At 33.7% G+C, this 22,863-nt stretch overlaps 1 protein-coding gene and 1 long non-coding RNA gene across 2 annotated transcripts; one reads left to right on the top strand and one right to left on the bottom strand.

Moving 5' to 3' along the window:
* The first annotated feature begins 3,085 nt into the window (after positions 1-3,085).
* LOC144848010 (POU domain, class 3, transcription factor 4-like) lies at positions 3,086-5,872 on the top strand. The gene has a single exon (XM_078704668.1). The coding sequence runs from the start codon at positions 3,104-3,106 to the stop codon at positions 4,331-4,333; it is 1,230 nt and encodes a 409-aa protein (XP_078560794.1). The 5' UTR covers positions 3,086-3,103; the 3' UTR covers positions 4,334-5,872.
* Positions 5,873-18,164: 12,292 nt separating this feature from the next.
* LOC144847469 (uncharacterized) lies at positions 18,165-21,292 on the bottom strand. The gene is made up of 3 exons (XR_013613748.1): positions 21,183-21,292; positions 20,484-20,610; positions 18,165-18,696 (listed from the first exon to the last, which is right to left on the bottom strand). It is a non-coding gene; the product is annotated as an uncharacterized LOC144847469 (long non-coding RNA).
* Positions 21,293-22,863: the final 1,571 nt, after the last annotated feature.

Genomic DNA, 22,863 nt, shown 5'->3' with positions numbered 1-22,863 from the left:
TCTTGTATGTAGACTACTCTGTTATTTTTTGTGGGGCACGCACAAAGTTACTATAGGCCTAAATTATTGATTATGAATTTATTAATATATTTTATTAATATTTTGTTTTCATAATTAGAGGAATTGTATTACCATCCAGTTCTAACGATGTAGGCTATGTGTGGCTCCTCCTACTATAACGTTGTCATTGCAATAATGGAAAGCCTACATTGTTAGCAACATTATTTATTTTTATTTATAAATTTCTATGAAATTTAAAATGCAGAAAGATATAAAACTTATACGGCTATGAACGAGCAGCTTCTAACGTATTATAATTTTATTTATTTATGTAAAATTTATTAATTTATACAAACATACTTCCACCTCCACCACCATTAAGTGTTAAAATACTGTATACCAGTAATGCTTATAAAATTGAATATATTTATTTAACAAAAAAACATTTTTATAAGTGTACCATTTAGTGAATTTGTAATTTATTTAAATTCAGTGCATGCGCAAAGAGAAATAAAAGGAGTCCTATATTATGTATTCAATTTATGATAATTTATTATTAAAAAGTACATAAAGATGGTAGTTAGAGGAGTTAGGAAGGAGGCACGCGACCATGTATCAATTAAACAATAGGTATAATTAGGATATGCTAATATAATGATAAGGAAGGGGGAGCCTGTAGTGACATGCGACAACTATCTTAATAATGTTAATTGCTTCGTTGTACAATGAGGATACACAAATAATTAAGAACACAAAGCAGAGTGAAGATGTTAAAGGATGTTAGTTTAGGATGGAGCCACGCGAATGGTACAAACTGGCATTCCTAAATGCTGCAGCTGTGTTCTTCTTCGAATTTAAAGTTTTCTAAAACCATGATACAACTTGTTTGAATAAATCTAGTTCCAAGATACTGCCTTTTCTCATAGTCATACCATGCTTTAAAAATACTATAAAATGTAAATAGGCCAAATAGGCCTACTATATAAGAAAATGTATAAGGATCCTCTTATTTAACCAAACGAAAAGACAGAAAGTGTCAACCTTCAGCAATTTGGTAATTGGCAATATGAGACATTTAGATTTTAAAATATATTTGAATTTATCATGTTATTATTATACTATAACTACAATGATTGTAAATGTTAATCTGCAGGTTTGTGGTAACAACAATCTTGTGAAGAAGGTGGTCGTGTTAACAACAAAACTGTTAAGGCAACTTTTTACTATAATTTTTTTTTCTATTTCATTGGTTTTGTAAAAAGAAAATTTGGCAATTTTAAGGTCACGCGAACGACACCCAACAAACTTTTTGTTTATTGTTAATACCCAGGATATAATTGAAGGTGGTGATTGAACAACAATTGAAATAGAGCCACGCGACAGGAGATATAACAATGATCTATTGATGAAGCCGTTCCGGTCACAATGGAGCAGCTTTACCTAAAATGTAAAGTTAGTGGTTAAGGGGGCTAGTCGAAGCAGAAGCACATACCCCCAATAATGCACCAATGGTTATTGTTTCTGTAAGAATGTGTTATTATGAAGGCACGCGACAGGATTACTCGAGTACAACTGGTCACTGTATCGGATATGAAATATAAAAGGTGGTATGAAACGAACTGTTTTTGAAGCACGTGACAAACACTGAAAGTTATGGAACATTTTAATGTATTTTGAAAAATCATTTTCACCAGGTACAATTAATTAAAATCTAAAAATAGTAATACAAATAAGCATATTTTCATACGTACCAAACAATCGTCTATCGCCTATAGATTTATCATTAATTACATTCTTTGAAATAATATACTGTAGGCCAACCACAGAAGACAAATAAAGTATAACCAGAAAAAAAGTGAATTACAATTTCTTTCCCCTGGTATAACCGTGGTTTTAACACATTTAAATATATATGCCTATTAATTTATGTAAAGTTTTTGTCTAAAAGACCAGCACTTCAACTCAGTAAGTGTTAAGTATTATGTCATGTATGTCAATGCTCAATTGCATATATTCATTATGAAACTAATAGGCCCTACACAATTTGTAAGCACAAAAAAAAAGACATAGGCCTAACATACAGTACAGAAGAAAAATACTTCTTTATGACAATTACACCCAACCGTGAGAGGTGCCTGATGTATTTTTAAAAACATTTTTTTTTAATATGAATTGGAACGAATGCAACAGATCTGATCATTGTTGTTTGTAGACATTGTGAAAAAATGTTTATTATTGATACATAAACATTAATATTTCCCAATAATATTAGCTCGTTAGAATAAAACTGTATATTAATGTGTGTTATACGGTATAAATTAAATACAATTATACAGTAAATAATAAATTAATTATCACATATGTTCAAAATAACATTACATTTCGTTTCTATTGTCAATGTCAATGTACTATGATATATTTTACCAGGGAAAAGTTCGATTACGTAACTTGAAAGAGATGAAGGTTTGAAATATGTATTAATACATAATATTTCGTTTTTGAACGTTAACATTTATAAAAAAGATATATATTTATTTTTATTTATTTATTTTCATCTGTATTTTGAGACAATTGTTTTTATTGTAGTCTTTTTCATAATCAAAAAGTTCTAAATAAAATTGAATTACTTCGTTACGCCTGCGAAAATAAACTTCAATGTAATTACTTGTGAATTTTATCCGATATTAACTATTGCAAAATATCGAATGATAAAAGACCACAGCAACGAATAGTGCTACCACCTCGGTGTTTTAAAATACAGTTGTTGGCGTACAGACTTTTTCACATTCGTCTAAAGATGTTGATAAAAGAGCGATAAAATTGTAATAGTAACAGACCACTTTTTATTAAAAAACAAGGCAGTCCTATCGCAGTGACGAGACTCTGTGTAATTTCTGTTAACCAATCAGCGAATTGAAGGCTGTGATTCATGCCAATCAAATTCACGGAAGCGTAAAACTTATCTACCAACGGACCAATCAGAAACGCGCTATTGCCCTCTGCTCGGTCACAGATGCTCAGATGGTTTATTTTGTGTTGTAAATGCCAGTGTGCGCTGATAGTGGGATTTTGGCTTATTCCATAAAAGACCACAGCTTACCCGATGTCGACAAAAAGTTGGATGAATTCGTATAATTTCACCAGTGTTGTAGAAGCAACGAACTTAGATAGATCTATTATTAGAGCATCTGGCATAATGCAGAGTAGCGCAGGACCAGCTTTGTATCATCACCACCAAAAGCTTTCAAATGCGGACTTTTTACAACAACCCTATCATATGATGGGTCAAATATCGCACCATCCAACGGCACAGTGGGTAGGCCTTCCATCGCATAACGATTCAGGAGGATGGGGACAAGCCATGTCCCCGGCCCTACTCACTCCAACAGACATGAAACCTATACTATCTCAGAGGGACGATCACATGCAAAACGGAGGGCCTAGGCCGGCACATCAGCATCACTGGAACTCACACACGCCGACTACATCGCATATGTCACCGATGGATATGCCACCTATGATTACGAGTAATACGTTATCGCATCTGCATCATCCCTATGGACATATGAACGGGATGCTGAGCCCGAGTCAACAACTTGCACAATGCAATTCGCCTCCAAATAGTGACCAACATGAACCAATCGAAGAGGAGGCACCCACATCAGACGATCTCGAACAATTTGCTAAAATGTTTAAACAACGACGTATTAAGCTTGGATTCACACAGGCAGATGTTGGGCTTGCTCTTGGAACTTTGTATGGTAATGTTTTTAGTCAAACAACTATTTGTAGATTTGAAGCCCTACAGTTGAGTTTTAAGAACATGTGCAAACTGAAGCCACTGCTTGCAAAGTGGTTAGAAGAAGCTGATTCGACGACGGGATGCCCCACTGCAATGGACAAAATCGCTGCACAAGGACGAAAACGAAAAAAGCGAACCAGTATTGAGGTCACCATAAAAGGAGCCCTAGAGAACACTTTTCTTAAACAACCTAAGCCATCAGCGCAAGAGATATCATCATTAGCAGAAGGTTTAGGGCTTGAAAAGGAAGTTGTACGAGTTTGGTTTTGTAATCGACGACAAAAAGAGAAAAGAATGACACCATTGTTGATGCCACATGTAGAACAATCTGATATGTTGGATCATTCACCACCACCACCATTACAACATGGTATGCCAGTATCATCCGGAATCACACAACTACACACGAATACAAGTCCGTGTTCTGTAGCCGTCCGTACTAACTTATCACCAAGTGTACATATGCACCACCAGTCACCTCTACCGATGACGCTACCCCCTACACCACCCCACCCGTCGATGCCACACTAGGTAAGCCTAACTACACCAACCAACTAGAGACTTTTTAATTCATCTCAGGACAAGAAATGATTTGTCATCGTTTTAAAAAACAAAATCATTAAACTTTTTTTTGCATCGGGCCTAATTGTAAATCGAAAGACTGTAAAAGTGAAAGGACTTGTTTTTGTAAAAGCGACGACGAAATCGTGAATGAACGCATTATATTGTAAGGGTTGTTTGATGCCTTCTTCTTAAGCAAACACATGGTAACTACTAGACCTCTACCTATTGTGATTGTGAAGATTGACACTCATCCGATCAGGCTCTCTATTGGAGGCTTCTCGTCGACCTTTAATGGTATGTAGATCGTGGCAATATTTTAGTTATTACATGGTTTTTACATTCCATGATTTATGTACTCAAACAATGTATTGTCTATGTTCCGTTTAATTAATTTTTCCCTAATGGGAAGCAAAACTCCTAACAGAAAACTCTCTGCAATTAATAGTATATTATTGTTATTATCTAATCTTTATAAGTGGTGCTACAAAGCACTGAGTATTTTAAACTCTCTAAAGTGCTGATTATTTTGTGTGCTTTTCTGTGTGCTCACTCCCATATCTTTAATACAAAAACATAATTATTTTATTACTGGGTACGTTAAACTTTCACAATCGTCGACACAACTGGCTTAAATCCTAGGCCTTTAAAGTGTCATTGATTAGTATTTACATTACAAATTACTACGGGCTCTTACTGCCTTGTCCCGGCTCATGTATTTAAGCACGAGATAGCTTAGCCTATTTACGCTTTTATTTGAACGGTAAACACTTTGATGACTAGAACAAATATTTTATAAATGTCAGGGTATACAGTTATTGTTCACCATTTTAAGCATTCTCTTATTTTAAATAAATTATTACCAGATGATATTTTGACAACAATTAGGACTAAAACATTACAGTGTCAACCTTGACTGTAAATTGTTGATATTTATTTGTAAATTATTAAAAGGGTTTAGAATTTAGGGATATTATTTATGGCCAATTTTAATTTTGTATCTATTGTATATTTTGTAACAAAGCGATTATATTAATTTTTGAAATATTTTACATTTAAGTGTGAACTTACGGGCTGTTATCTCCGCACGTCTTTCTAATGTTCAATGTATATTTAATTTATTATTGAATTTTAAGAAACATTTTTTAAACTTATTCAAAGAAAACTTTATTGTTTATTTGGTTAATGTTTAAGCAAATAAACAAAATAGTTGGTATAATATTTAAGAAGGAAAAAAAACTTTTTAAAAAATATTTTAAAGGGAATCGAACAAAATGTCTGATTTCTGTTGATATATGTTCAGGCTTTACGCCTCAGTCACGTGACTTTATATTGCAAAACAAAATAAATTATTGAATAGCAGTAATAAATTTACAATTTAGAGAAAATGAAACAACGTGAGTTTTTTTCGTGAATTGTTTAGTATGTCTTGTCTTATTTGCTCAGCTGTAGTACGGCCAGTGTCGGCTCTATCCTACCTATTCATAAGCGCACGCTCTACTCTGACTCTACTATTGTTGGGCCTGCCTTCGTAGCGGATTCTTCACAGCCGTTCTATTTCCTTTACTGTGCTTACAGATACTACAAAAATAATACACCTTTGCTTTCTCGCCGTGTTCCGACTTTTAATAACATGGTTTTGTCTCTTTTTTGGTGTAAATTAATTGGGGCTATCCTTGTCACCATCTGCAGCTGCAATTGACAACAGCCAGTCAAACTATTAATTAATAATTACTTCAATAAAATATAGGATTACTAATTTAAAGAAGACAATACCACCACAACAATTTTAATATGTTATTATTTACTTATTGAACATTTTACAAAGTCAAAGGGGAAACAATGGGCCAATTGCCCAAAACAGAAGTGGGGACCTCTTTATTATTAATTTAATTATGTCAGTTAACTTAAATTGTTTACGTCAGTAGTCTAATTTAATAAATAGGAAATACAGTATCAGCAATGATTGTTAAATTAGTAGTAATATTATGAGATTATTAACATGGGGTATTTGAAACACTTTGAAATGATAATTACTTCAACGCTATTCGATTCAACTCCTTGTGCCGCCATGGGACAATGCTCATAATTATATCGTTAAAGGTATTAATTTCAAATGTACCAAAAACAATAAATGGGTGAGACTTATTGACAACGAGACTTCATTTATTAAGAGACACCATCAGGTTTAAGCAACATCTTAGCAATTGTACAGTATACCAAATTTTAGTAATAATCGACAAAGAAATAAATGCAATTTAAGTATTTTTGTCACAAACATTATCCCAATTCTAATAATTATATATTATATTATTGCAAAATCGCATTGTATTTTAAAACATTTCAAATAAATATATTGCATCTATCTGTTTTAGAATTGTATTATTTGAAATTAAATTATAGACAAAATCTAAAAATAAAATCAATGATGTAGCTATAACACAGTCATTACTGAACGTTTCCAAGATTTCAACTCTGCTCACAATCGTGTGCTATATTCTCTAATAGCCATTAATTTTCTTATCGTTTTTATATATTAATTTCAATGGACTAACAATAGTAATCAATTTCAATATTATGACCTCAAGTTCGTGTTCATTGGTCGTCGAGAGATACAACTAGGCTTCTCCGGTATCAATAGATAGATACAAAATTCAATTTATATTTTTACTACTTTATTGTAGTGGGATATGATTGATGCGAATACGCTGTTTACTCGTGTCGAAATTCTAAGCCGAATATTAGATCAGTTCATCGAATTTATTACCGATCTCTAACGGGTTAATATCATATTGTCATTGCCAGTGTACTCATATCAATTGATATCAATTTTGACAACTATTAAGAATTTTATATCCTTACAATCTGTGTGTGGGATCCTTTTAATAATCATCAAAATGATAGTATGTATGTTGTGCTGGTTTCATAACGTCAAATTGTATCTAGTTTATCTGACTGATCTAATTATATTTGAAGTTATGATGGAATATTGTCGAGAAGATGAAATGTATGATATGAGAAAGAGATGCGTTAGATAGAATAACACACACACAACGGCCTAGTAACTCCTCCTTTAACACCTATTAATGAGGATGGGGATTTGAGCGTAACGATACGCTGAGACAGGTAGCGGATCGAGGGCTAGCACAGCTATCTGTAAGGCGCCAAGGCTAACTCTATTTTTATATTATTATCTTTAACTACAATATTAATTAATTTTTGCATTTAAAGGCGATGACAGTGATACAAAATGTTAAATGCTTTCAGTAAGCAGTTAAATGCTATCAAACAGTAACATGGTTCACTTCAACAAATTCTGGCAGAAAAATTGTAATGCAACACACAAACAATTTCAAACACTAAACCACATATGAAATAACTTAACGGAAGACTTAACATTAATATTATACACTGGTAAGATTCGGTGGTCTAACAGTTGGGCGCCTCCACAAGCCAAGCAAAGGACTCCGGTTCGAATCTCGGTCGTATTGGCTTTCTTCACCTTCGCAAATGTTCTCATATTAACATTTTATACAATAATAATTCAACATTATCCACTGTTAAAACTGTATAGGTTTATATATAAATGTGAAAAGGATATAGGCATATAGACTGTATACTAAATAAATAAACATTTTCGTGTAAGGTCCGTATAGTGTTTTAGAGGACGGATAATTTGTATCGGTGTTTGAATCTTATAAAACATTTGTGAATTGATGATGGATATTGTTATTATATGCTAATAATATTGACGATAGAATGGTTGTAATGGTTGTGAGAGCAAACGGTGATCCCAACACCCGAAATAAAATGTAAATACACACAATGTTACAACTAAAGCCAATATTTAATTGTGGTATTATCTTACGTTGTCCCTAACCCTCTAAACAATGGGATAATTGTAACGATTAAAAACGGTGGTACGATGACGATGATATTAATATTGATTAACTAATACAGATAATGATAGTGATGATGATGATGATATTAATATTAAATAACTAATACAGATAATGATGATGATGACGATGATATTAATATTGATTAACTAATACAGATAATGATAGTGATGATGATGATGATATTAATATTAAATAACTAATACAGATAATGATGATGATGACGATGATATTAATATTGATTAACTAATACAGATAATGATAGTGATGATGATGATGACTATAACAATGATGATGACAATTTAGATTTACCACCACCAAGAATGGTGACAATTATGATAGTTGATGCCAACGACAATGAAGATGACAAGATGATAACAAACGATGATGACAATGACAATGATTAGAACGAATGATAATATTTATTTGGCGATGCACACATTACATTAAAACTATTAATAGTTGAACAACAACATTAGCTCATACCGTTAACAGTATGATCTTAATATTGATTTCTGTAACTACTTTTATTGCTCATGTATACCAGTAAAATATTTGATCTGACGAAATTCGAAGTCGATTTGTCATATGCGGTAACTAATAGCTCAAGCCAATTACCGGAGAAATAGTAAACAGTTTATTTCATTTTGGTAGGAGGAATAGCTACCAGTTTTACGCGCGCACTGGCTTCCTATCTTCGTTCCCATTGCGCAACGCGGGGACGTACGCACAAAAAAAGATAAAGGACAGTTGATGATATGTTGCTTGTGATTGGTCGAATTAAGTTGGGTTGCGTGGGGAACCAAAAAGCCAAATGTATGATAATGTATTATGTAATGAATAAAACACATTATTACATAAACCAGTATAATGTATACACGTAATATTAATTCATAATAGTATAGTACACATTCAATTTAATTTATAGACCTCTATTGTACAACATTGGCTACACTACATCATTAATATACATAAGACATTATTTGATTTGACAAAGACAAGAATCTATATTACAATCTTTTTTATGTTGTTTATTATATTATCAATACTGTATATTATTATTATTATTACGTATTTATTTTAATTTTTAATATTATTCTTATATTATTTTTAGTTTGTAATGGTTTAATGGTTTTAAATTTATATAGTTTTTAGTTCATTTATTGTATTATCATTTTTTAAATATTATTATTAATATAAGAATATTATTATTGTCCAGCATTGTACAGGCTGATCACTTTTTAAAGATTTATATTATTTTGAGATGTAGCCTCCTCGTATTGTTCCATAGGAAATAATTAGCGAGTGATTGTCTGACTGAGTGACGTAATGGAGCGTAACCGTTTGTAATTCGAACGTGAGTTCATGGGCGTTGAGGCGACCATGCGTGACTTCAATACCTAAGACACGGTTCACCACTAATACCCCTAAGATTTAGCAAGTAAAAAATATATATATTTCACTTTCTAGCTAGCCATTTATTTTTATACGTAAAAAGCTCTATTTTTACATGTATACTCATGTCCATCAATGTTTCATTGAAGCTTGTGTCTAACTCGACTGTCTGATATTAACAAAAATACATCGATACTGTGTAAGGCTCGACTAAAACTCTGTCTACATTATCAAACCAAATATGGTAGTGATATGCTTAAATGTGGTAGTGATATGACATCATCATGTCCAAATATGGTCACATCACTTTTTCGTCACATAAAGTTTGATAGTGTAGACAGAGCTTTAGGTAGAGAACACAGTACACACATGTACTTTACGTCCAATAGTATAAACTGTAGGCTTATTATAGTACACTCACTATACACGAAACAAATTCAGTTCCCTTTTCCTCGTCATCCCATGAAGGCCTTATATATAGATGCTATGACACCAACAATATTCGTATAAGAACTAGTTAATTTTAACGGAGCATCAAGCATCGAATTTGCCTCGAAAAATACACGCTTGTCATGGGAATGTATAGTTTTGAATGTCTACCATATTTCAAATTTTGCTCGAAAAATACACGCTTGTCATGGGAATGTATAGTTTTGAATGTCTATCATATTTCAAATTTTGCTCGAAAAATACACGCGAGTCATGGGAAAGTAGTTTTGAAAGTCTACCATATTTCGAATTTTGCTCGAAAAATACACGCGTGTCATGGAAAAGTAGTTTTGAAAGACTACCATACTGATGCATATTAGAAAGAATTATATATCTCCTAATAGTTTACGTTTTGCCAACTCGCTTTGGGCACTTCGGTCGTTGTAGAAATAATTGATGTTATTAGTAGTACGAATTTCGAAGTTGAAATTCGTGCCACAAAATGGATGTAATTAAAACGAAATAATTGATTCAAAACGGCTTAGAGCGATTCTTATAGCTGATGTTTGAAGGTAGGCAAGCTGGTAGAGAGAAGATGATACGTTGACTTACCCATTTAGCTACTACCGAACGAAATGAGAAAGATGATGGAAGAGTTGTCGAGTAACGATTAATAATAGAAACGACGATATGTTCTTAATGTAATTCAAACGTTTACGTCGGTCCGGGCCGCAATCTACAAACATCGATTTTTCATTGAGTTGGTAATGAGAACAATATAGAGAACATTGATGATATTAGTTGCGTTAATGATAACAAAGTTAAAGCAATTATCCCTAAAAGGCTACACACAAATAATAGTAATGATACGACGAACCTTAAGCGTTAACTTACTCTATATTCATATCAGTTTAATATATTTAATTATCTTACGGTAAAAGGTTCGTGATAATACGCTACCAACATGGCGGTGACGACGACGACAAAGACGGACACAAACGACGACGGTGACGTCAAAGACGGGCACAAACAACTACGACGAAGATGATGATGATGACGAAATCGTCATAATGATGATTATAATGATTATGTTGTTTTTATGATGATGATAATAATAATGGTGATAATAATGATGATGAAGAAGATGATAATGAGGAGGATGAAGATGATGACAATGACGAAATCGTCAGAATGATGATAAAATAATTATGTTTTTGTTTTTATGATGATGATGATGATAATGATTATGTTTTTATGATGATGATGATAATGATTATGTTTTTATGATGATGGTGATGATTATGAAGGGGAACATCTTGCTAAAATGCTAAATTCTAAAACAATCCCAATTTTACATATATACAGAAAAGCATCAAGTGACGAAAAGAAGATGTCGATTGCGAATAAAAAATGGATTCGGTAATAGAGTAGTGAGGTAGATTTGTAATGAAAATTTTTTATATTTGAAACGTGCAATGTTAAGTCGTAGAAAATGGATGTGTTGAATTATGTCTCAACCTACAGTTACCCTGCACATGATGGATAAGTCGTCACAGAATCGTCTCACTCCCAAGCTAACCATGTCAGCATCATAATTTGCCATTTCTTTCTTAATCAGATTGTTATCAATAACTTAGAAAACTTGGATATTTTGTAGAAATGTTAAACTAACACGTATGTTTTGTTTATGATACCTTTGAGAAGGGATGATTATTGTGGAGTTGAATCTGAACAAAATGTTTTACCGTACCATTCGAAGGCAGTGATCAGGGACCTTATTTTAAAGCCAACATAATTATTGACATAATATTAATAATTAGTAATAAGTAAGTATAATAGGTATTATTGAAAAAGCAAATATTCACTATTCAGTACGTACAGTGTATAAGCTAAACAGACAGACATCTACTATGGGGTGTGGGTACGTCTATGCCCTTGGTTTTCCAGATGGGTCTAGAATGTCCCCTTAATAGGGTTAATAAAATAAATGTAAATGAGCCGATTTCATTTGTATTCAACACATTGCACTACATGTTTATATTATTGTCTTTAGTTATTAATAATTCAGTAATTGATTGTTTCCATATTATGCTAATCTAGACAGTTTTATTTCAGCTAAAAAATATTAGCAATACTAACGTAGCATGAAATAAATTTATGTTGAGTGTCTCGCAGGTAAACACCACGAGAAGCAGCAACTAGCCTCGTCGTTACCTACAAGCAAACCTTCAGGGAAATAAACAGTGCGCCTCGGTTCAGTAACTCGCTAATATTTTAGAGGAATAGATCATTATAGGCTTAAACAGTGCTTGAAGGGGGAGGGGGGAATAAACGTGCTTTTTTTAAAAAGTGTTATATTGTTCGTTCTTTTCAAAAATGTCTTCAGTCTTAATTTTATTTATTTGAGTCATTAATTATTTGAGATATGATGATAGTATCGGTTCATTTAACAAATCCTCGTTCTAAAATATTTATATACGCGGAACAATTCCGTTAATAAATTCGATATTTCACAACCTATCCGGTAATAAAGAGAACGGAGCGTAAACGCAAGAATCGCGCGACTAGTGGACCGTTTTTAAAACGAAATCCACAAGAGACAAGTCGAATGTCGATAGTTAAAATACTACAGTAATCACTGTACTATCGTAATACAACAATATATTGTAAAATTCAGGTATAGATGCCAGGAATACCACGAGGTATTGTTGGTATAATACAGTTTAAAAGACGTTGAAATATTTGCTGGTATATGCTCTAAATTAAAACAATAATCACTAGAAAGCAATATGGAGCTGTAACTACCGTATATAAACTCATTTTGTTATGATTGTATAAATCGTTAGAAAAATACAGATGGGCAATTGAAAGAACTCATAAATAGTTTTTTTTAATAAATTAATTATTTGAATAATTGTGTTATTATAAAGCGGAGCGACCCACCAGGCAAAGCAATGCGATATACACCGCTTTCTAGTACCGGTACACATTCAGACCTATTTGCTTTTTATTTATTTATTCGGAAAGATTTTCTTTGTTTTTAAGCATTTTTTTTAACGAGTTAACTCGGTCGATTTTTTCAAACCCATGATATGGAGATAATGCTTTATATATGGAATTTCCACAGTTTAACTTGAGTGATAGGTTTTTAAAAAAGATCGAAGTATTGATCGAAAGTTAAGAAACACTATACGTGCTTTACCGCAAACTTTAGGCCTTAAAAAAAAAGTTATTTTGCCATGCAAACAAAAAAAATCTTATTGACTTTGTTTTTTTGTGGGGGGGGGGGGGGGTGTTGCTTGAATTCCATACGAATTGGTTTTTCCCTAGCATGTTAGGCTTATTAGGGAGTGTACGTCATGGTGACGTCATTGTTTTTGGATCAATAATTCATCACTTGTTATAACTCAATCTGATATAACATAGGTGGTATACAATTACATAAATAGACAACGGAAAGTTAGTCTGTTTTATACATGTAGAATCAGGACTTACAATTAGATATCTTCGTGAAGGATACCTTCCACATTTTGTTGATTTTTTTTGTTACATTGTATCAACTTTTGTTTGTTTCGTTTATTGTCTCTTCATTAGATAACACTGCGTTGTTGTTTCTTTAAGTCGTCGTCGACATGTGTTGCTTTGATACAACACCGTAAGTCGTCCTATTGTCTTAAGTTTGTCACAATAGTCGCAGTATTCCAAAGACCTTGTGAACGCTCGTCACTGACAGGTGACAAAAAGAGAATGTGACAAATTTCTCATTGGATTTAGACAATAAAAATGAATGAATGAACACAAAAGGAAGTAAGTCGTTAGTGTAAAGTGTTATCGGTACAGTATATTTCAAAGTAAATTATTTATGTTGTGATCATGTTGCTTCCGAGAATCAAGTTAACGCGTGCGCGTCTCTAAAAATATGATATTGCAATCGTGGGTGCAATTCCTGTTAAAACCTTTTCTACTCGTGGGTTCGATTCTACCTAGGCCTACAAAGTATAAATTAGTATACAAATCAGTGGTTGGACAAATTACATTCGTATGAATATGCTAAATTCATTATCGTATTCGTTTGTGACTTTTAGCGCATTTTGGGTGTGTGGCCCTATAATTTCCCATGAATCATCATTATAGTCTTATCGTTCGTATACGGTACCATAATTAATAATTCTTACAGTTATACTCAAATTTGACCAATCACAAGCCATAGATTGTTCGAACTGTCGCTTGTCATTGGTCAACTCGCTTGCGTTGTGTCTATAACTTAAACAATGTTCATGATTTGTATAAGTTTTCGATTTACACAAACTGACTTGCCAAATCTGACCTGTATTCCGTTAACACGGTTGTAATGGAATATAAGATATCAGCGCTGCTTGTGAACATCACGAACTTGTATCTATCAAATTGATAGTTTTCAAGTCGACCAGTCTTCGTGATTCAGCGACGATATATAACATTCTTTCCGTTTTCAGTTTAGTCTTTAGGTTTAAAACGTAATATGGGTTAACGCTTTTATTTTTGACCTATGTTAAGTGTTTCAGGTTTAGCGAATTATAACAGAGTAAATGATCACGACATTTTCCGTACGCTTCGCTTCAACAGTTACCTGTAGTAGCCTACACAGTGATTTACTATTACCAAGAAATGCATGTAATACGGTGTCGAATTATTGTGGGGGGGGGGGGGGAGTGGGGGTGAGGGCGAAGGAGGTGTTTAGATGCGTAAATGCGTATAAGCTCGGAAATGCTTTCACAAATCTTGTGAAATCGAGTGTCATTTTGCACGACGAGCTCATATTTAATAGCCGCAAAAAAGTTTGAATAAAACCTGACCGATAGGTGGCGCATGCAGAGAGTCATTATGGCTTTGGTTGGTGTACCAGAAAAACGAAATTGGCGCTTTAGAAAAGAAGAAAGATTAGGTAAATTCAACATTAAGATTCCTATAGTAATGTACTTTTTACAAAACGTCATAAACTTTACTTTATGTAAAAATGTTATACCAACACACCGTGATATCATGGAATGCATTCATTCATAATAGCTATTATAGGGGCCTACACTAACACCAGTGAGTTACAAATTGGCCTACTTCCCTGCTAACACTATACACAAATGCAGTGTCAGGATTTTTTTTTTCATTTCATTTCATTTATTTCGTCTCACATAATTATAACAAAAAATAACAAACAATAGAGAGAGACAGGGTTCCCAAAAGCGAACTAAATCAAACTATCAAGTGGGTCTCCAAAGCAAAACATAATCATCCAACAATAAAATACAAAATTACAACATTTAAAACAACGTGAAGATAAAAAAGTACAAAATATCTATACAATAGTTACCCTAGACATTATTATTATTAGGATGATACTGTGAATAACTAAAATGGTAGAATGAAATAAAAGGTATATGGGCGGCTAAAAGAAAAATATGGAAAACTAACTGATGATTATTGCTTTCCATCTTCGATGACAAACTCAGTATACAGTATAATTGGAAAGAACTTGTATGTAAGTTTAGCCAATCTTAACTGGAACCATTCAATTAACCCTTTCAATATGTTGTTTTTAGTCTTATTTGACAACATGTAACATTATATCGAAAATGTATCAATCCAGAATACATTTGAATACGAGACAGTTGTTGCTATTGGCTCTTCGAACTGGGTATTATACAGGGTCCCAAATATAATGTTAATGCAGGTAGACTTCTAGTGTTTCATGCATGATTGATAGCGGCCGGAGGACTAACAGCAAACAGACCATCGTCTATATATAAAGTAGTCCAGCACTAATGAACCGTTCCTACGCAATGATGGGATACCTCAACACTATTGAAAATGATATATCATTTATGTACGTAAACTTGAAAATATCATATCTAGTTATATACTCTATATTCATTAATCAGATTTGGAAAAAAAGTCGTTTGCTTGTTTGGTCGCTATTTATTTGGTGTTGTAAGATTGTTAAAGCTTATTTATTTTGTTTTTATCTGTGTTTACTTTAATTGCTATATTATATATTTGTTCACTCATAAGCCAGAATTGGCTGGTCTTGTTGTAAACAAGAATGTGATTAAATAAATACAAATACAAATTACAATTTTGTTTTTCATTTGTTACGCATCCAGCGAGTAACTCACCAATTGTAGGATGAACAAATAAATACTTAAAAACTAGTTTCATTTTAGGCTTCGGGAGTGACACAACCCTGGCACAGGTAAGGATTGAACCATGTACTTTGGGAAGCTACAGTCAACTCCCAGTACAAAAACTGTAATAAAAAGAAATCACTTGGTTTGTGAAGCCTACAAATATGAAGTGGTTTGCGAAACCTACAAAGAAACAACTAAAATAAAAACTTGTGTCGGATGGAAAAAAAATGTGTAATGTTCTTTCGAATGGAAGAAGATTCGTAAGTTGATTTGATATCATTGATATAAAATAATTGTCTTGTATAATTAGAAAATTCGATACAAATAGTAATATTATCCCCCAGTAGATTCAAAATACACCTTCATTTGTACAGCAGCCACGCACTAATAGTACAAATGCATCAGTGCAGATCTTTTGCAAGTGAACTGCAAGAGTATCTAGTCAAGTGTAGTACAAACAATGCTCCCAAGTTTCACAAAATTGTAACAAGATGGGATTTTTTTACACACCTTAAAACTACTGCATGCCCCCTAATGACACCCGTCTGAATAAGAGCGTGACGTTATTTAGATCACTAATTTACTTTCGTTTGTATATGGACATAAACAAATTAAAATGTCTGATTATAAAATAGCATCACTGTAAATGATTTCTTTGTATTGCTTGGTTCACACTCTACAATACTAGGATACAAGGGCACGTACGCACAACGCACATAATTAGCACTACATTGATGTAGACACTCGGAAGTTAACGCGTAACACAGTAAAACATACGCGAGTGCCTGCGTGCATTTCTCACGTATAACATGCGCTGCGTGCATTTCTCACGTATAACATGCTCTGCGTAAATTGTCACTTAAAATACGCGCTGCGTACATTCTCACTTACAAAATACGAACTGCATATAATATGGTCACCTAAAATACGCGCTACGAATATTGTCACTTAAAATACGCATTGCGTATAAAATATGTCACTTAAAATACGCGCTGCGTATATTGTCACTTAAAATACGCGCTACGTATATTGTCACTTAAAATACGCGCTACGTATATTGTCACTTAAAATACGCGCTGCGTACATTGTCCTTTGTGGAATGATTTATAGGTATTAAATTACGAAAAATTGTTAACACACATTTTTTGTGTGTAAAACATGATAAATACAATATCGTCAATTAGTGTCGAGTTTTTTGTAACAAACAAAAAACTCGTACGGTGGTCAAATACAAAATGTAGGTATCAATTTGAACTTTAAAAACTTGTGATATTTAAAAGTCAGACATGTTTCAATTAAAATATTTGTTCAGTTATAAACATATATTTTTCAAAAACCATTTAAAATATGACTAGTAACAAAATGACTTAAAGGTACAAAGTGTACCACGTGACCCGGTTAATGAGGCGACATTCGCCATTAAGACACTTGAAATAAACATTATATCTTAGTGATTGAATGTGTACTCATGTAGAAAAGACTTAGAATCGTCAGTTATACAGGTTTAAAATATCACTAGATACAAATGATATAGTCATTCGATACGGGAGTTTGAAGTCGAATATACCACGAATGCGATGCAACGCTCGTTTTCGTACGCTTCGTAAAATAATGTCAAAAATCATTGGGTTTATGTATGAAACAATTACATCTCTCAGCATCAGATAAGTATTTTTCCAATTCATTATGTACTCGATCGCTCACAAATGAAATTTCACACCACGATTCATGCAGTTCGTCGTATACAATTATAACTATGTTACGTGTGTAATGTAATCCACTCGCTGCTATGTTTTTATTTCTCCACTTTTTATGACAACTAAGAGGGTAGGATTTATGACCTTGATTTTTTTTAAACGATACTTTTAAAAATGAAGATTAAAAGAGGGTGTATACAATATCCATAGATATATTGCCTTATCTCATGATTTAATATTTCAACTTGTATGAATTAATACAGTATTTTGTAATAAATATAAGTAATCTTAATGAATCGTGAAAATTACAAGACTCGGCTAATTTCATGACGAAAAACATCATATCACCTCCTGCTACGAAATTATTACAATCCTGCACGTTTATATAGCATTGCTATAAAATGTATGATAATGACATACTACACCTCTTAAATATACACAATCACACATTGTAAGTTGACCAGATAATAATGTATACCAATTTAAAGTCCTAAAATAATAAAATAGAGGGTGACTGTGTGAAAATTGCTTAAATTATGATAAAACAATTGAATCCACCGCGGCGAACTGGTTGGGGTGTGGATGTGTCATACGACAAGGTTGTCGATGTATGAGGCACTCATCGATTTTAATCACCGTATTAGTATTTGTGCAGTATCTGTCCGTTAGTCTGTATTGCCAGCCGTCTTGACCACAAGAATGGATGGCTTCACACGACAACGTGTTCTTTATGGTCAGTTTTACGACTTTTACTTTGAAAATTGAAAACAATGGTAATAATACGTAAGAGATAATTATAATAGACTAACTAAATTAACAAAACGCAGATGGTACGCAGAATACTTTTCCGAAACTTAGACGTAACTCTGTAAAAGAAAGGCTGTTTTCCATTTTCCATAGATAAGTCGTCAATCTGAACATTCTACAGTGACTGTTTCCCAGTCAGTTCTGGTGATCCTGTACGCGATCGCATCCTGTGTGTACACGATGGTCTCTGCGCAACGTAACACAATGACGTACGCGCAACGCAAGTAGGCTTAATTGTTAACCAATCACTGGAGAAGGATCATAAACTTTCGCTTGTGATTGGTTCAATATTACTCGCGTTGCGCATCCGCGATCGCTTACGTTGAATCGTAGTGGGAGAAGCAAGCTCAATTGTTTTTGTATCAATTTACGCTAGAGTAAAAAGAAACTCTCAATTGATCGTTAAATTTTAGATCGCCACACACATGTCCAGCTGTTACCATAGAAACAATCTCTTAGTTGTCCATCTAATCAATAGCAAACCAGTAATAACGATAAAGTCACACGACTACAACAACTCTAGACAATAAACTAAATAACACATCAATTATTATATTAATTTTAGAATATCAGATCCTACCAAAATTAAATATGGTCACTCGAAGGTCAATATGACTGACACGTGACATAGATAAAACAGAAACAAAACGATTTCGGACTTCCTAAGAAATCGTATGAAAGATACGACAGTACAGACCTTTCTTCTTCCAGATGATGTGTCCAAAAATAAAGTAAATTACATTTCTTTGTATTGTGTACTTTCGAAGGCCGAAATGCGTATCTATTTTTCAAGGTCTCTATGGAATGTAGGCCAACCATGACACTATCTTTTCTTATAGACAACAAAACAATAAGACTGAGGTAAACAATAAACAAAAACAACGTGATCAGTCTTGCATTCGTTTTCGATTTTAAGAGCATGCGAAAATTATATTTTTATAAAATACAAATAATGACGTCAGATTTTCCAGGTGTTATCGTGGTTTGACGATTTCCACTTTTTCTTTTATATAACACGTCATGTCACGTGACGGTATCCTATGATTGACAGCAATAATTCTATATGGGATTTTTGATGTTTATCATATGAATGAAAATACAGTGATAATACATTTTTAAAATTAATATCTTAAATTTAATAATTAAACTAAAAACAGCAAAATTTAACTCATAGCTGCGATTACTTACTAAAACCGGGTTAAATGTCAGTGATATGTACTTGTTTGTCCATGAACAATAATCTCTCTTTGTTTTGTGTTACAGTGGCCTATTTTCAGTAATCATTAAATTACTCTGGGCCTCCTCCTTTATCCTATTTTATTAAAAATAATATGTATTGCAGTAATCTTGAACGCGAGAAAATCGTTTTACTAGCGATGGCTGTACGAAACGCCCTAGCTCAGTACACTTCAATAATTGACAATGAAAAATTAATTATCTTTTCGTGTGAAATTATATTATTGCCTAGAACAAGCAAGTGTTAAATTTAACGGCAAGGGAAGGCTATTTGTTCCGCGTATAGTTGCACGTGTGTTGGTCACGTGTTTTCTTTCAGCGCACAAGTCATAAACTTGATCAAAACACAATTGGTGTTTAAAATCAAATTCATCTCAATTCAATTTATTATTGAAAGATGACGATTTTTAAGGGTATATGGAGATAGTTAGATTTAAATTACATATTATTAATAGTGTGGAAAATCTAACGAGGCATGATAAAAAAAAATACTTACATAATACAGTTCCAGACGCTTCAGTATCACACTTATTTATTTCCAAAACAATAAAAGTCGCATAAAATTGATCCTAAATCCAATGATAAACTCATAGGCCCGTATTCATGAATACCGGCCATACACTCTGTAAAGGAGCAATTATAGGAATTCACATTAAAATAAATCATTTATTTATTATTATTAAAAGATAGTAGGGCCTAGGACTAGGCCTAGGTCCTTCCACATAGCAGCAGAGCAGTTACCCGTCCCTCCCTGGTCCTAACAGATAGGCTAGTGAGTGTAGGAGAGTATGGAATGTAGCTGGGGCCTAGCTAGTTAGGCTAGTTAGGCAAAATGTTATTCATTGAAGGATTTTATTATTGGCTTACTTATTATAAAATGTATACGAGCTAGGACTAGGCCCTACGGTCAAAGTCTTGACCTACCACAGCATACTTTTACTACTAGGTCTGCAGGCCTAGTCCAGGCTACGTCACCACCACAAGATAGTAAGCAAGCAGGTAAGCCAAGCAAAGAAGGTCCGACAAGTCGTCGAGACAGGCTATGCTCACACACAGCACCAGCAGCACGCGGAGCAGAGGAGGAGGGCAGGGTAGTGCTAGGCTTAGTTAGGCCAGCTAAACGTCATTTGCTTGAGCAGCAAGACAAAGTTATTTTAACAAACTTAAACTAAAACACCAAATGTATAAAACTTACGTAATTATCATACATTATATTGCGATAGTTAGGTGGAATGTCTGAAAATGCAAACAAAAACATGTCTTTTTCGTCGTGTCCAACATGCACATGTCGTCTGTACAACGTCGTGCGTCCCGCGTGTGACGTTTGAAGTGTGCGCGTACGTCTAAACCAAATCATTAAAAAGGCACTGAAAACAACGACTAACTTTTAATTTTAAAAAGACGGTAGGTCCATCTATCTATATACATTTTAGTTTAAAGTTTAAAATTGATTGATAAATATTCTACAGAGGGTTAGTTACTTATTCACGGTTGTTTTTCTGTAGATAGGCCCTATCATCTCAGCATGCAACCCATCCCATCATCGCAATCATATAGGTCTATGACAGCCTAAAATAAAATCATCCCTACATAATCCAGTAGCCACATAAACTTGTGTATACTTATAAATTATCGATCAATGGTTTTCTTATTGGTCAATAGTTTTTTAACAGCATGGCGTCATCGAATATTCGCTAACTTTTATACTAATGTAGCAACTCGTTCAACCGATTCTTTATAATGAAATATACGTCATCTTGTTGTTTGTAATATTGTATCATCAGTATCTGCTGTATGATAAATCAGAATAAGCGAATATAGTATAACAATGTACCACCGCTTATTGTGTGAGAATCAAAATAGCTAAATGATTTACAACAAAATATTAGTCATGGCCAGCGCGTAATTGTTACCAAGGGTACTGCATTAATTTGCATAATGAGCGCAAGTTATTTGAATGGCATCCATATATTTGTTTGTGTCTCTGTAAATTCTCCCTTAATATTACATTAATCACAAATCGTTTAATATCAACCACCACCCGGTAAAACAGAATACACATGTGCATACATGTGTTGTATACGTGCATCTGTGTCTAAGCCTGCTGCACGTACGGTGTGTCACGTATGACAAGTCGTCTGCTCTATGAAATGGGGCGCAAAAGGGTGTCGTCACACACGAGGCTCAACATACAGCGGGAAGAATGGCTTAATTCCTAAAATCTACGCTGTATGGTCACATAAGATCAGAAGTGGTACGTAATACGCCAATGATGACGTTCCAAATAAATTGACACGCGCGATATTTCTGATAGTAGCGTACAACATTTGTACGCGCACGCGGAACCATTTACATGTGACTCACACGTACCCTACATTTTACTATGACACGCTACACAAACAACCAATCGCATTCTGAATGTTGAATACTGTAATAATCGCGATGCTTTTTATATTAGAATGAAATATGAATTGAAACAGACAAGATGTATGACAACCGATTGTGGCAGCAGCAACGTTTTACCCGTAGCGCTGTGACGTGTGAGCGTGATGCAATTCTACGCATGTTTGAACAAATCTGATCGATGCTGTTGATGCTATAATGTGCGCAAATAGGTGTCACATTGAAATCCACACGGTGCTCATGCTAACGATATGTTCTCAACCAGTGTTAATTACGTCTAAGTTAATCTCGTTTACTCTACAATTGCTTTTATATTGCACACAGGGCAAGCAAAGGTGGTCCAGGAAGGCGATGCTTTTGGGATAATGGCGACATTGAGCATCATAGTCCTATATTCTGTCTTTTAACTTGAGAGAGAACGTTAAATAATGCATTATCCTCGGGAGTGAGAGTGAGTATATAAAAATAATAAA

The sequence above is a fragment of the Antedon bifida genome, chromosome 7 (assembly GCF_963402885.1).
Source record: "Antedon bifida chromosome 7, ecAntBifi1.1, whole genome shotgun sequence".
In the NCBI taxonomy this organism is placed as follows: Eukaryota; Metazoa; Echinodermata; class Crinoidea; order Comatulida; family Antedonidae; genus Antedon; species Antedon bifida.
The sequence above is the reverse complement of the archived record's forward strand: the minus strand, read 5'-3'. Positions and strand labels throughout refer to the sequence as shown.